The 13,321-nt window shown below is 36.8% G+C and overlaps 2 protein-coding genes across 4 annotated transcripts; one reads left to right on the plus strand and one right to left on the minus strand.

The window, feature by feature from the left end:
- The first annotated feature begins 478 nt into the window (after window positions 1-478).
- PEX1 (peroxisome 1) lies at window positions 479-9,130 on the plus strand. 3 transcript variants are annotated; one of them, XM_068465601.2, is made up of 18 exons: window positions 479-874; window positions 964-1,137; window positions 1,232-1,331; window positions 1,459-1,941; window positions 2,332-3,090; window positions 3,239-3,330; window positions 3,968-4,041; window positions 4,164-4,386; window positions 5,071-5,164; window positions 5,310-5,464; window positions 6,071-6,301; window positions 6,493-6,693; window positions 6,881-7,006; window positions 7,091-7,152; window positions 7,557-7,674; window positions 7,859-8,143; window positions 8,253-8,326; window positions 8,663-9,130. In XM_068465601.2, exons 1-17 carry the CDS (start codon window positions 680-682, stop codon window positions 8,289-8,291), a joined length of 3,411 nt encoding a protein of 1,136 aa, XP_068321702.2. In that variant the 5' UTR covers window positions 479-679; the 3' UTR covers window positions 8,292-8,326; window positions 8,663-9,130. The 3 variants fall into 3 exon arrangements, with proteins under 3 accessions (XP_068321702.2, XP_088550130.1, XP_088550131.1); XM_088694005.1 differs by having other exon boundaries at window positions 536-874; window positions 1,232-1,327; XM_088694004.1 differs by lacking the exon at window positions 6,493-6,693 and having other exon boundaries at window positions 529-874.
- Window positions 9,131-10,157: 1,027 nt separating this feature from the next.
- On the minus strand, window positions 10,158-13,312 carry LOC137724504 (proteasome subunit alpha type-5). Its single transcript, XM_068463245.2, has 10 exons — window positions 13,126-13,312; window positions 12,777-12,819; window positions 12,580-12,661; window positions 12,368-12,448; window positions 11,779-11,892; window positions 11,603-11,704; window positions 11,175-11,233; window positions 10,886-10,988; window positions 10,565-10,630; window positions 10,158-10,461 (listed from the first exon to the last, which is right to left on the minus strand). Exons 2-10 carry the CDS (start codon window positions 12,788-12,790, stop codon window positions 10,369-10,371), a joined length of 714 nt encoding a protein of 237 aa, XP_068319346.1. The 5' UTR covers window positions 12,791-12,819; window positions 13,126-13,312; the 3' UTR covers window positions 10,158-10,368.
- Between the last annotated feature and the right edge of the window lie 9 nt (window positions 13,313-13,321).

The following is a 13,321-nucleotide window of genomic DNA, read 5'->3' on the forward strand; positions in this document are numbered from 1 at the left end:
TTTTACTCATAAGTTTATGGTACATTCCCTTTCGTTTTCTTGGCCAAATTAGTTAATTTTAAGAGAATATTTTCTTGGAATAACTTAATGAAACACCCTTTTTTTATCTTCTTCTTTTTTTAAATATTGTTTGCAAATGTTTTAGCTAAAATAATGATGAGATTGGGGTAAGTTTTTATTTTAGTCACTGAGACTTAAAATCAATATAAATGGTATTTGAGTTGTCCACAGTTAATTATTGTTTGTAAATCTTTGTTAAATAAAGACCGAAACAACAAAACTACTCTCAGTTTATGGACTAAAATGATTTGATAAAATCAATAGTATTATTGTTATTTTCTTCCTATTTAACACAAATAATCGAAGGTGAACAAGTTCAGAATTATTTTGATCAATTTTAAATTTTGAAGATGAAATTAAAAATTACATCACTCGCAGAAATCATTTAGCTAAAAAGCCGACAAATTAATAAACAAGTTATAAAATTCGAAAAAAAACACGTTATAAAATATACACACCCAAAAATCAATGGGATAATTTGGTGGGAGGGAGGATGACGTAATTTTACTCAACTCGAGAAAGCCTCGGGGGACGACCGTTTTCCGGCACTGCTCAAGCTTGACTCTTTATCTTCTTCCCGAAACGAAGCTCTACTCCGTCTCTCTGATTCTTTCCGGCCATGGAGTTTGAGGTCCGGTTAGTCGGAGGCATAGACAACTGCTTCGTCTCCCTCCCCCTGTCCCTAATCCAAACCCTCCACTCCTCCTCCCCATCCCTCCCGCCAGTTCTCGCTCTCGAGCTCCGCTCTTCCTCCACCGCCGACCGCTGGAACGTCGCTTGGTCCGGCGCCACCTCCGCTTCTCAGGCTATTGAGGTAATCTCAGTTTCAACTTCAATTTCTCTGCTTCTGCAACGGAAAACTCTAGAATTTGATCAGTGATTGTGTGCCTGATTGTTTTGCAGGTTGCTCAGCAATTTGGGGATTGCATTTCGTTGCCAGATCGCGCTAGTGTTCAAGTTCAAGCTCTTTCGAATGTGCAGAAGGCTACTCTGGTCACTATTGAGCCTTCCACTGAGGATGATTGGGAGGTTTTGGAGCTTAATGCTGAGCTAGCAGAGGCTGCAATTTTGAATCAGGTGCTCCGATGTTGTCAATTCGTGACCTTTTCGGTTGCTTGAAATCTATAAATTCGAATATTAGCATTAGTTTGTTTACATTTGATGAATGCAGGTGAGGATTCTCCGTGAAGAAATGAGATTTCCTTTGTGGTTGAATGGCCGCACTTCCATTACATTCCAAGTTGCTTCAACCTTCCCGAAGAAAGCGGTGGGTAAGATGCTGTATGCTTTGTCATAATCCAATTATTCAATGAATTCTTAGCATTTGAAATCGATGAGCCGTGACTTAGTGGTTGTACTCTGTATTGATATCTTGGTCTACTTGTGGGATATTACCAGTGCAACTGGTGCCAGGGACTGAAGTTGCAGTTGCTCCAAAGAGACGCAAGACTGTCAATCCACATGGAGATCCTTCCATGCTCTCTTCTAACGGAAAGTATCATATTTCAAAGGCACTACTGCGCGTTCAAGATCCGGACAGGAGATTAGTTCACAAAAGTTATGTCAAGGGCGTTGAGATTGGAGTTGTTCTCACTTCTGTTGCTATGGTTCACCCAGAAACAGCAAAAATGTTCTCATTACAATCTCTTCAGTTCGTAGCTGTAGTACCAAGATTATCACCAAAAGAGAGCATGAAAAATTCTGAAAATGATGGGTTGAAAACAAGAAGCAGTTCAACTCTGAAGGAATCTAACAGTGGAAATGACAAAAAGGACAATCGTGAAGTAATTGTTCGGCTGTTGATTTCTGATTCAGTTGCTAAAGGGCATGTTATGATTGCCCAATCTCTTCGTCTTTATTTGAGAACTCGTCTGCATTCATGTGCGTATATTCTACACAAAGTCTAATAGAGTACTTTTTAGCTATAATGCACATCGAACTATAGACTTGAATGATATTTGTTAGAGATTACATTTTGGATGTTATTTTAAACAGATAAATGCTATTGGAACACCATCTAGATTTTGGATTGTTCTAGTTGCCTTAGTTGGATGTAATCTTCTGATTATACATGTATGATGCTTATTAGCACACTGTTTCTTTCACATTTAATCACAAAAGTTGGTGTCTTCCCGAGTATTTTCCGTCACTTCCTGTATTAAGTGGCTCATGGGGTATGCTATGCTTGCCACTTAATAAGGCAAAGAAGAACATCCTAACCTTTCATTGATGAAACATATTGTTTTAATGGGATTGCTATCATGCCTGCAGGGGTTTATTTGAAGGTATGCAATGGTATTTTGAAGAATGACATTCCATTCCTTTCACTTTCTCCTTGTCACTTTAAGATATTGAAGGACAAAGCTGTTGAAAGAAATGGTCTAGATGTTCTTGAAAGGCATAAACTTCGCAAGAAGAAAAACATGCTTCTGACGACCGGCTCAAGCACCTATATAGATGTTGCTGATTGGTCAACCCACGACAAAGTTGTTGCTGGTTTTTCATGTGAATCTTCTTGCAAAGAAGATGAAGAGGCGGCTCTGCATTCTGATGAGTTAAAGGGAGTAGAGAGTCTTGTTAAAGCGTGGGTCCTTGGACAATTTGATGCTATTGCTTCCAATGCAGGAGAAAAAGTTAATTCCTTAGTTTTGGGAAATGAAACTATACTTCACTTTGAAGTGAAGGGGCATAAATTTAAGATTGAGGAAAAGCTACAAGAATCATTGGATGGATCCCTTGAAAACAAAAAGAAGAATGTTGAGCAACCAGTTGAAATCTTGTATGTACTGAAATTCTCCAATGAATCTCAACTTGCTGGAAATGCATATGAGCTTGTATTTGATGAAAGAAACAAAGGTAACGATAATATTGGAGGTGTAGAGTCAATTGGGAAGCTGAAGGTGGTCGATCCTAAGATGGCCGATCCTGTGACCTTTAATTCGGTTAGAGAGAGAATGTCTGAAAAAGATATCAATTCTGATGTATCAACCTTGAGCTGGATGGGGACAATTGCTTCTGACGTTTTAAATAGTAGGTATTCGTATTACCTTGTGGAGTTGTTTTCTATTCTGACACCTTTATATGTTCACCGATTCCTATGAGAATTGTAAATTATATTTACTCTTACCCCTTTAAGAATTCCATTGTGTTCCCTAATACATTATGTTTTCCTATGTAGGGATGTTGGTGTTGTTATCTCCTGCTTCTGGGGCATGGTTCAGCTCACACGATCTTCCTCTCCCTGGACATGTTCTGCTATATGGACCTCCTGTGAGTTTATTAACTTTTCAGATTTAGTTTTTCCACTGGGTGATGTATCTGAATTCTTAAGTTAAAACTTAAAACACTTATGTGGCGGTTAACCGTGTAAAGATGTGGTGTTTCTTTTCTGATGGATCTTCAATTTTCTGCTATTGTCGTGCAATTGTCATTGGGTCGTGGGTATAAATGATTAAGGTGTTAAAAGTCCCTGATAGTTTAAACATTAGTATAGTGATCAGGTAAATGCTTATTGTCTAAACATAAGCAGGGTACTTTAATTTCCTATACTCTTTTTCTACTTATCAATTTGATCCCTTAGAATCTTAGTGCCACTATTTGGGGACAGCTACAGGATCAAATTTTCTCAATGAACAGATCAAGTTTTGGTTTTGTCAAGCTTTTTCCCAATGGACTTCTCTTTTTCTTTTTTTTCTCTTTTTTTTTTTTTTTTTTTTTTTTATATGAAAAATGCAATTTTTTTTTTGCTATGAAAAATGCAATTTTTTTTAAATCAATTTTAATTTGATATTAATATCAGGAAGTTAATCTTCATAAGCTGTTACGGTGTTATCCTAGGAAACAATTTTTTTTATATATTAAATATTTGATTTGATGTGTTTTTTTCTTCACCTTTTTCTCCTATCAGGGTTCGGGAAAGACATTATTGGCGAGAACTGTTGCTAAGTGTCTCGAAGAACATGAAAACCTCTTAGCGCACATGTATGGTGTCATCGTGATGAATTTGCATTAAAACTTCTAACTTTGTGAATTGTATATGTAAGAGAGGTGTACTGATGGGTAAAAACATAAATGTATTCTAATGCCTCTTTTTGCCTTGGCAGAGTTTTTGTACCTTGTTCTCAACTTGCCTTGGAAAAGGCCTCGACCATTCGCCAAGCGCTTTTGAGCTATATATCTGAGGCTTTAGACCATGCTCCATCTCTTGTAATTCTTGATGATCTTGATAGCATTGTTTCATCCTCTTCAGACTCCGAAGGATCTCAAGCTTCAACCTCTGTGCTTGCACTGACAGAATTTCTCATTGACATTATGGATGAATATTGGGTAAATACTATAGGGATGGTTCCTAGGATGTTAGCTATAATGCTGATGTTAAAGTGTTACTTATTAATATTCTAACATACAACCGTGACTTTTGGGACTTGGTACTAGAATTGATTTAGTATGCTAGACTAGTACAATATAATGTATTTGGCACTGCAATGAATAAATGGAAAGCTTATTTCAGGTTCAAATTAGGCTTGTGGGATCCAAATAAAATTTGTAGAAACAGTTCTTTCAAACCTGAAAGTGAGTATATAAATGCTGTCATTCATTTGTCTCTAAATTGATACGCCAATTTGTAATGGAGCTGTTTCACAAAACAGTCCCTAATCTTATCGATCTATGACCCTCAAGTCTCGGTTCTGCTTGAACTAAAATTAGGGAGAAACGTAGAATCAGAAAATTTCTCCATAGCTTATCCCTGTATTCTGGAGTCCATGAGTCATTTATATCTGATATTTCCTTTCAAGCCCTTTATTAAAAAAATATTTGGAGTGTGCTGCTCAAACCAGAATTGGAAGCACTTGCAAAATTAGGATAAAATCCTAGCCTATTCTGTGTTTGTTATTGTAATACCTGAATGACATAGCTTTGAATCTATTATACCAACATGATGAAATGCAATAATTCTACTGTTGTTTTTGTCCTTATTCAAGCTAAGGATTCTATTGTAACTTTGAACAGGAAAAAAGGAAGAACACATGTGGAATTGGTCCGCTTGCATTCATAGCTTCAATAAAGTCTTTAGAGAGTATACCACAGTCATTAAGCTCTTCAGGTTTGTTCTTTCTGAACGTAGAATGAGTACTGCATTATAATTGCGGTAGATTCATAGCAGATATTTGTCTTCTTTTTTTTTTTTTTTTTTTTATAGTTTAATTAAAATTTAAGACTGCTCTGCTTTTGACTTTTGATGTTATCAGGAAGGTTTGATTTTCACGTGCAATTGCCTGCTCCTGCTGCCTCAGAACGTGCAGCCATTTTAAAGCATGAAATTCAGAGACGCTGCTTACAATGTTCTGATGATATCTTAGAAGATGTAGCTTCCAAATGTGATGGCTATGATTCATATGATCTGGTATTTTGCCTGTTTTAAAATTACTTCTTCAGTTCTTTGGGGAGGGGGAGTAGTGCAACGATATGTAGAAGAGGGGGAGTAGTGCAACGATATGTAGAAGTCACTTTTATATGCTTTACAAGCTCTTATATTACTCCCTTGTTGCATCCTTATCTTTCTACCATAGAAATTTGAATTCTTGATAAATGAATGCTTGCCACATGATAATGTTTTCGCCACCTATAATATAGTGAAAACTGATAATCTGCCTTGAAAAGTGCAATTTAAACCTAAACTGTCCAGGCCCCCAATATACATGTACACACATATTTAAAGGTCGTTTTTTAGATGTTAGAATATTTGTAGTAGTTTGAGAGAGAGCTGCCTACTTACTGGTACAAATGAATATGGAGACCTCTTTGTCTCTGATTTAATACATTTGTGTCAGTTTTCTTTTCATGTGCACAAAAGAGAATCCTTTTTAGTGCTTCAAGCATGACTTTTTCTGCCTGTGGTACGACTTTCATGTTTAGAATGTTTTTGTAGGTATTCTGATCATTGAGAGTTATTGAAATTATGTTAGATCTAGTTTTGATATTGACTATCTTAACAATGCATCTGTTTCAGGAAATCTTGGTTGATAGAACTGTTCATGCTGCCATTGGTCGTTTTCTGCCTCATCATTTATCTGTCGACAATTGTGAAAAGCCCACTTTACTTAGGGATGATTTCTCTCGGGCAATGCATGATTTCCTTCCAGTTGCCATGCGCGACATCACTAAATCTGCTCCTGAAGGTGGCCGGTCTGGGTGGGATGATGTTGGCGGTCTTGTTGACATCCGCAATTCAATTAAAGAGGTATGATTGTATCAATTAGTTTTGTAATATTGGCTTGTTTATTAGTTTGTTTATGTTTGTAATATTGGTTTTATATGTTATACTGCTATCATATCTTACTTTTCATGTCATATATAATGCATTTGTTTCGGTACTTGACTTTTAAAATCTGATAGTTCTCTTATCTCCAATTCCTATATGATCAATATCAGATGATTGAATTGCCTTCAAGGTTTCCAAATATATTTGCCAAAGCTCCTTTAAGGTTGCGATCAAATATTCTATTGTATGGTCCACCTGGCTGTGGAAAGACGCACATAGTTGGTTCTGCTGCTGCAGCTTGTTCACTTAGATTTATATCCATCAAGGGACCTGAACTCTTGAATAAATACATTGGCGCTTCTGAGCAAGCTGTAAGTGGTGGTTTATTTCTTTGCATAAGTAAATCCCTTTTGAGTTGATTTCTTGTAGCCTCTATGCCCCATTTATTCACATAATTTATGTGTCTTTTCCTCTACTGGTTCACACAGATCTCAATCCTTATATGTTATAATGATATTTTGTGAGGTGTAATGCACATTGAATGCTGCTGATGTCTAGGTTCGGGATATATTCTCCAAAGCTGCTGCTGCAGCACCATGTCTTCTCTTTTTTGATGAATTTGATTCCATAGCCCCCAAAAGAGGGCATGACAATACTGGAGTAACTGATCGTGTCGTCAATCAGGTTTCTCTTGTGTTTTTATCCTATTTTATTTTTTTCTTCTTGTCATAGCTAATTTTCTTATCCTGATATCTCCCTTTCTCACAGTTTCTGACCGAATTGGATGGTGTTGAAGTTTTGACTGGTGTTTTTGTTTTTGCTGCAACAAGGTTAGTTTCTCGTCTGAGTAATGGTTTTATTTTTAGATTCATTTTTAAATGTTGAATCCAGATATCAGTCTTTGGGTCAGAATATCTTTGTTCGAAGTACTGTCAATTGTGGTGATCAATTAAATTTTATACAGAAAGTCAATTTAGCGATTGTAATACTCGTGATTATGACCCATACAGGAATACTATATTCGTGCTAGAACAAGAAACCGAATCTTGTGCTTAACTACCTTCGTGTTTTTATGTTGATATTGTTCCTCCTATGCAAACGAAAATCCTGTTTGTGGATTGCTTCTATCATATTTGCTTCGTCTTGACTGAGTATATGTCATCTTGTCTGCTAATATGTTTTCCCATTGACTACTTATCTAATGAAAAAAAGACTGGATTTTCATGTTAAGCAGTAGACCAGATTTACTTGATGCTGCACTGTTGAGACCTGGTAGGCTAGATCGCCTTCTGTTTTGTGATTTTCCATCTCTGCGTGAAAGGTTGGATATTTTGACGGTCCTTTCGAAAAAGGTCAGTAATTAACATTATATGATTAATGCATGTACTTTTAACTTCTATTTGGATATTTTGTGGCATTGTAGCCAAGTCCCCTAACTCGATAGTAGCGAGAGTTGTTACTCCGAAATCCAATGCTTTTCCAGTATATCTTGTTTTCATTTTGGAATTTAATTATGTTTTATTTCTATTGCTTCAGCTACCAATGGATGACGATGTGGATTTAAGAGCCATAGCTTATATGACTGAGGGATTTAGTGGGGCCGACCTTCAAGCTCTGCTCTCAGATGCTCAGCTTGCAGCAGTGCATGAGATTCTAAATGCTGAAGATACCAATGATCCAGGGAAGAAGCCAGTTATTTCTGATGCTCTCTTGAAGTCTACTGCTTCGAGGGCAAGACCATCTGTTTCTGAAGCTGAGAAGACAAGATTGTATGGCATTTACAACCAGTTCTTGGATTCAAAGAGATCTGTTGCTGCACAGGTCTGTCTCTTCATCTCTCTCTAAGTTCCTTTCGTAGTTCCTGTAGGCTCATGTTTTTATACTTTAAAGAAAGAATTTACTTTACGACTAACAAATAATGGTTTTGCAGTCGAGAGATGCAAAAGGCAAGAGGGCAACCCTAGCATGATTTACGAGTGAATTTAATGACCTAATGTTCTTCAGGTAAAGATGGGACATTCTGCACTTTACATATTTCTGAACTCTGATCCATTTTTCGCATCTAGGCAGAAGACATTGTACTCCGTTAGCCTTATTTGGACAGAAAGTATCAAATATGCTTTGAAACGAGTCCTTACTTGTTTTGTTACTATATGATTTAAGTTCTCGTATCAGTTGCATTTTTGACAAACAACCCCTACAGAGAAGTAAAATTAACCCTATTGCTGTGTCCACAAAACTCGCTTTCCTGGATCTTATATTTTGATTTGTTCTACCTTCATACGTAATTATATTTGATTTCGAATTTGAATTACATGGTTCTTATTTTCTGTTGTGCAGGAAATCAAAATCCAGAATGGTTGCTTGACCATTTTGGCAATGCTTCTGATGGTGCGGCCTTCACTTTATGTCGCTCTGCTGATGCTGTCGCTTCAGATGACCTTTGCCAAAGAGATAGATAGCGGCGTCATACGCCCAGGGTAGGGTTGGCAGCTAAGGATGGGTGAGAATTGAGAACAGGTTTGCAATAAAATTTCATCGGGACTCGTAGTTCGATAGAATATCAAAATTCCAATGATTTTTGTTCTTGAATATAGTTGCTATACACAGTAGTTCAGTCCTGGACATTAAGAATAGCGCTTGAAAGGCTTAGCGTGACTGTAGCGTTACCTGGGATTAATTTGTATGTAACTAGAAGGGATTCATATATTTTTGAACTGTTACGAAGGTCCCCCTGGAGCAATAAGAGGGTTCATGTAAACAAGTGAACCCGTTGGTTTATTTATGAAATATCAGATTTCCCTTTCAGTGGAGCAATTTTTTTATTACAACAACAACAAAGCCTCTATCCTACTGAGTGGAAATGACTGTATTAATCCGACAACGCTATTGCGCTTGGTTTTGCGCCAAGCCGTCCATTAACTCTAAGTACTCCATGTATTTTCTTAAAGCTTCTTTCCAAGTTTTCCTAGATCTTCCTCTGCTCCTTTTACTCTGAATCTCGCCTCATAATAGCATTTTTTTAACGAAGCAATTTCAATGGGTCTTCATTTCATATATCCAAACACCTTAACCGGTTTTCTCGTTTTCCGTGTAAACAAGTTGAGCAATTTTTTATTGTTTGGAAATTTTAGCGTTTGTTTATTTTAGCATGATCAGAATTCAGTGCCTTCAACCATACAATCTGCTGATCTAAGGAATGGTAATGACAAACGCACACCTTTTTTCTTCTCGTGCACACCATGTGTATCCTTGGTCCTTAATTTTTCTTCAATTTATTCAATCTAAGGACTAAAAATAAACAGTGTGCAAGAGGACCAATTAACTTGATAATCCACAAGGTTAATTTCATCCAAAAGAACCAATTAACTTGATATATTTTGAAACGCCCGGCTGAGCGAGTTCAACTTCTGAGCTCTATCTCTTGGTCAAGGGAAGGAGAATAACACCCGAAACTAAGAAGTTTTAGAGCGACCGTTGTTACTGTTCACTTTAACGAAAAACCATATTTTTACGTTAAAAAATCAATCCTGGCATTATTCAGTTTACCTTTTATTTTGTTCTTATCGTTAAAACTCAATTTTCAAGTTATTTTCATTAATTTTCTTGTAAAAGAAACAGCTTTCATAGCTCCAAATCTAATTACCGCTCTGCAATCAAACACAGGTATAGAGCGTGAAAGTGGTCTAATAGCACGGTGCAATTCTACTGCTGGCCTGCAGTAGAAACACAAACGGAAACCGACTTCAACATGTAAGATAAAAGGCATCACATTCCAACTGCTTGCCTGCATTGACCACAGATTTGTGCACAAAACAAAATGACAGCGACAAAGTTTCGAGTTCACATGAAATCATTCATTAGAGCGCAGGAAGGCATCTGCTCATCAAAGTAAGATGATAATATCCTCGGAATGTTTTAGTATTGCACTGCACTACCGAATGACTTTTACTGGTTAACCAGAAACAAATCCGAAATCCATTTCTTTAAACTTAGCAAAAACAGTAGTGACAAGAAACAAATTCGATTCAGAGAAACACGAGAACTTATAGGCGAGCAATGACGGCCTCCACCTCAGAGGGGGTATACAGATGATATGTTGGAGAAACCTTTGCGATATCTACATTGTTGGGTGTCACCTGAAAACAGTACCATAGGTCAATCAGTGTAAATCCTATGAAAATTAGAACAACGCTCAAGTAAAGTATGCATACAAAACCTATATCTATTATAATACGTCACCTTTTCTTCCATAACTTGCTTAAGGATAGACAGAGCAATTGTCTCAGCTTCTAGAAGAGTCAAGTCCTGAAAACCATCAATACGTGAAAATATTAACCTATATAGTTGAAAAAGCATGAAGAAGAAGGAAGTTCCTCCATATCTTGTTTCTACCATAAAATAGTCTCAAAAGAAAAAAAAAATGGCTTCGACCTAGAAGGTCAATCATGTGTAGAACCATTTCATACTCCTTATTGAGAAGGTTGACAGGTCGGTTGACCCGGTAAGATATGTTTATGGAAATAAGAATACATCAGTTAAACTTAAAACAAGCAAAGATACCTTGTTGTATTGCTCTTGAAGAGAGCTGTCTGCTCCCTCCGAACCTGAACCAATAGCTTTTGCATTGCACTGCCAAAATGTGCCAGATGGATCAGTGTAGTACCTGCAGCAACAGGAAACAGATTTAATTCAGAGAAAAAAATGAGTACTTGAAAGAGAAGAGGATGTACGAAACAGAAGCAACGATTTGGGGATTTTTTATTTTTCAGTTTTTATAAAGCATCTTATCGCTTATCAATGTTTATACATGTCGAATACTGCAAGACAAAGTCGACCAAGTATCACTTACAAGCTGGGCCCATGCTCATCATGACCAGCAATTAGGAGAGATACCCCGAATGGTCGAGACTGCAAAAAAGAATATAAAGAGCCAAGCGTATAGCAATGGCGTATTACATATCAATAAGAATACAGGAACAGTACAAAGGGAATGTTGTATAGTGCCAAAAGATACTTCACTAATATAAAAAATAATGCCAACTACATCATGGTTTATCTCTTTCTCAAAGGTAAACAGGTATCTTAAAAAACTCTAGAATTTCATCGTAAAGTGCTTGATCATAAATTGCTATAAAATGAACAGAACAGTTCAATAAACTTTAACGAAGACGAGTATTATATTATATTAGCGTTTCCCAAAGTAAACAAACTTAATTATTTGACTAAAGATTAAAAACATGAATTTTCATATAAACTAAGAAATGAAATGGCCATTACCATGGACTCTTCATCACCTTCACCAAATCGTAGGGCAAGATCACAAAGAGCTTGTGTTGTAGACTCCACAGTCATTGGCTCACCATAGGAGAACCTATGATTCTGCAAAAAACTGGAAGTTAGTAAACCAGTAAAAAGGTTAGGAGATCAATGTGTATAACCACCAAGAAAATTACCTGAGTTTCAACTCGCGCATGTTCAACAAGTGTACGAGCATCAGCAATCAGTCCACTCATGGCACATCCTATATGGTCATCAATTTCCATAATTTTCTCCACACTGCTGGGTTCCTGAAAGCAAACAGTATACAGTAGCATTCATCAATGAAACTGCAAATCTCCAGATTTGAAAAATGAACAACTAAATCCACGAAAAACAAGGTGAGAAGACAAAAGAAACATTTTGGAAGACAAAAGTTGATCCACCCCAATACAATTTTAAGATGAGATCTAAAATAAACCTTTCAGAGGCTTTACTGCTCCTAATGTATGCATGATTCTTAAACAACATGATACTGACAATTTGCTAACGCCAGACACAAAAAGTACCATGTGTTGAAGGACAAAGGATCTATAACAAGTCAACTTCCAAAAAAATCAAGAGATGCTATTACATACATTTGAAACAACCTCATAGGAATTTTATTTTGTTTGAAAAGATATGGTCTAGCAGCTTTGGTTTGAAATATAGCCATAAAAACTATTAACAACAAAAAGTAAAAATTGCCAAGCACATAGAAGTCATATAAAGAGAGAGTTTACAGACCAGCAAAGGCGAAGTGATGCGCTTCTCCACAGCAAGCACAACACCTTCTTTCGTCTTTAGCCCAATTGCAGTCGAACCCAACTGTAATACGTCAAAACCAATAACTTTATAACACCAACTACTCGAAATCCTACCTTTTATTTATAAATACAGCAAAAAATTGTTAAGATTTTTGAATTGGTGCGAAAGCAAGGATTAATAAGGATAAGTACCTTGATGGCCTCAATGGCATACTCAACCTGAAACAACCTGCCTTCGGGAGAGAAAGTGTTTACTCCTCTGTCATACTCAGTCCTTCACAACACGCACAAACCCCACAATCAAATCAACAAGAAATTAAGTATACACATATTATATATAATTCGAGACAAATAATTCACTTCAAAAAATTCTCAAAAATGCAATTCACCTTGTGAGAAACATTTTGGTCTGATTGGAACTTGGAGATTGATCTGAATCAGCAGTAATAAAGCACAAAATTTCTATCAGAGATTACAGACAGATCCATCTCTAGCTCGGTAAACCAGCAAAAGGGGTTTTACCCAACTACATTCTATACTAAATATGATCGGGATTACAGTGGTAAAAATTGAAATTTCTCGGAACCCAAACAGAAAATAGTGAGAAATCGCGAGAAATAAAAAGCTCAGTTCTTTATCAACTCTCACTCGCCATTCAGTAGAGTCACAGAGACCTACACCACCATATGTGCGTGTAGAGAGAGAAAGAGAGAGAGAGAGAGAGAGAGAGAGAGTTACCGAATTAGTGCTTGATTTGCTTCAATGCGATGAGTGCTGCTTCTGCAGAGAGGGATGGTGTGATTTATGATATACTTTCGTGTTGGAGAAGAAGGGTTTTTCCTCTTCCTTCGTCTTCTAAAGAAAATCAAAAAATAAAAGAAAAATAAAAACAGGCTCGGGTCGGGTCACATTTTTGGGCCACAAAGCCCAATCA

The sequence above is a fragment of the Pyrus communis genome, chromosome 5, assembly GCF_041283825.1.
Source record: "Pyrus communis isolate YQ-2024b chromosome 5, ASM4128382v1, whole genome shotgun sequence".
Classification (NCBI taxonomy): Eukaryota; Viridiplantae; Streptophyta; class Magnoliopsida; order Rosales; family Rosaceae; genus Pyrus; species Pyrus communis.

Bases quoted from the DNA above. Each gene is read 5' to 3' on its own strand.
- LOC137724504 (XM_068463245.2), bottom strand. The intron at 11,893-12,367 runs GTCTGTAAACTC...GTTTGCTTTCAG, and splicing joins GCATCACTTCGCCTTTGCTG to GAACCCAGCAGTGTGGAGAA. The intron at 11,705-11,778 runs GTAATTTTCTTG...AGTTTTTTGCAG, and splicing joins ATGCGCGAGTTGAAACTCAG to AATCATAGGTTCTCCTATGG.
- PEX1 (XM_068465601.2), top strand. From the start codon at position 680: ATGGAGTTTGAGGTCCGGTTAGTCGGAGGCATAGACAACTGCTTCGTC. The intron at 3,091-3,238 runs GTAGGTATTCGT...TTTCCTATGTAG, and splicing joins TGCTTCTGACGTTTTAAATA to GGATGTTGGTGTTGTTATCT. The intron at 5,465-6,070 runs GTATTTTGCCTG...CATCTGTTTCAG, and splicing joins GCTATGATTCATATGATCTG to GAAATCTTGGTTGATAGAAC.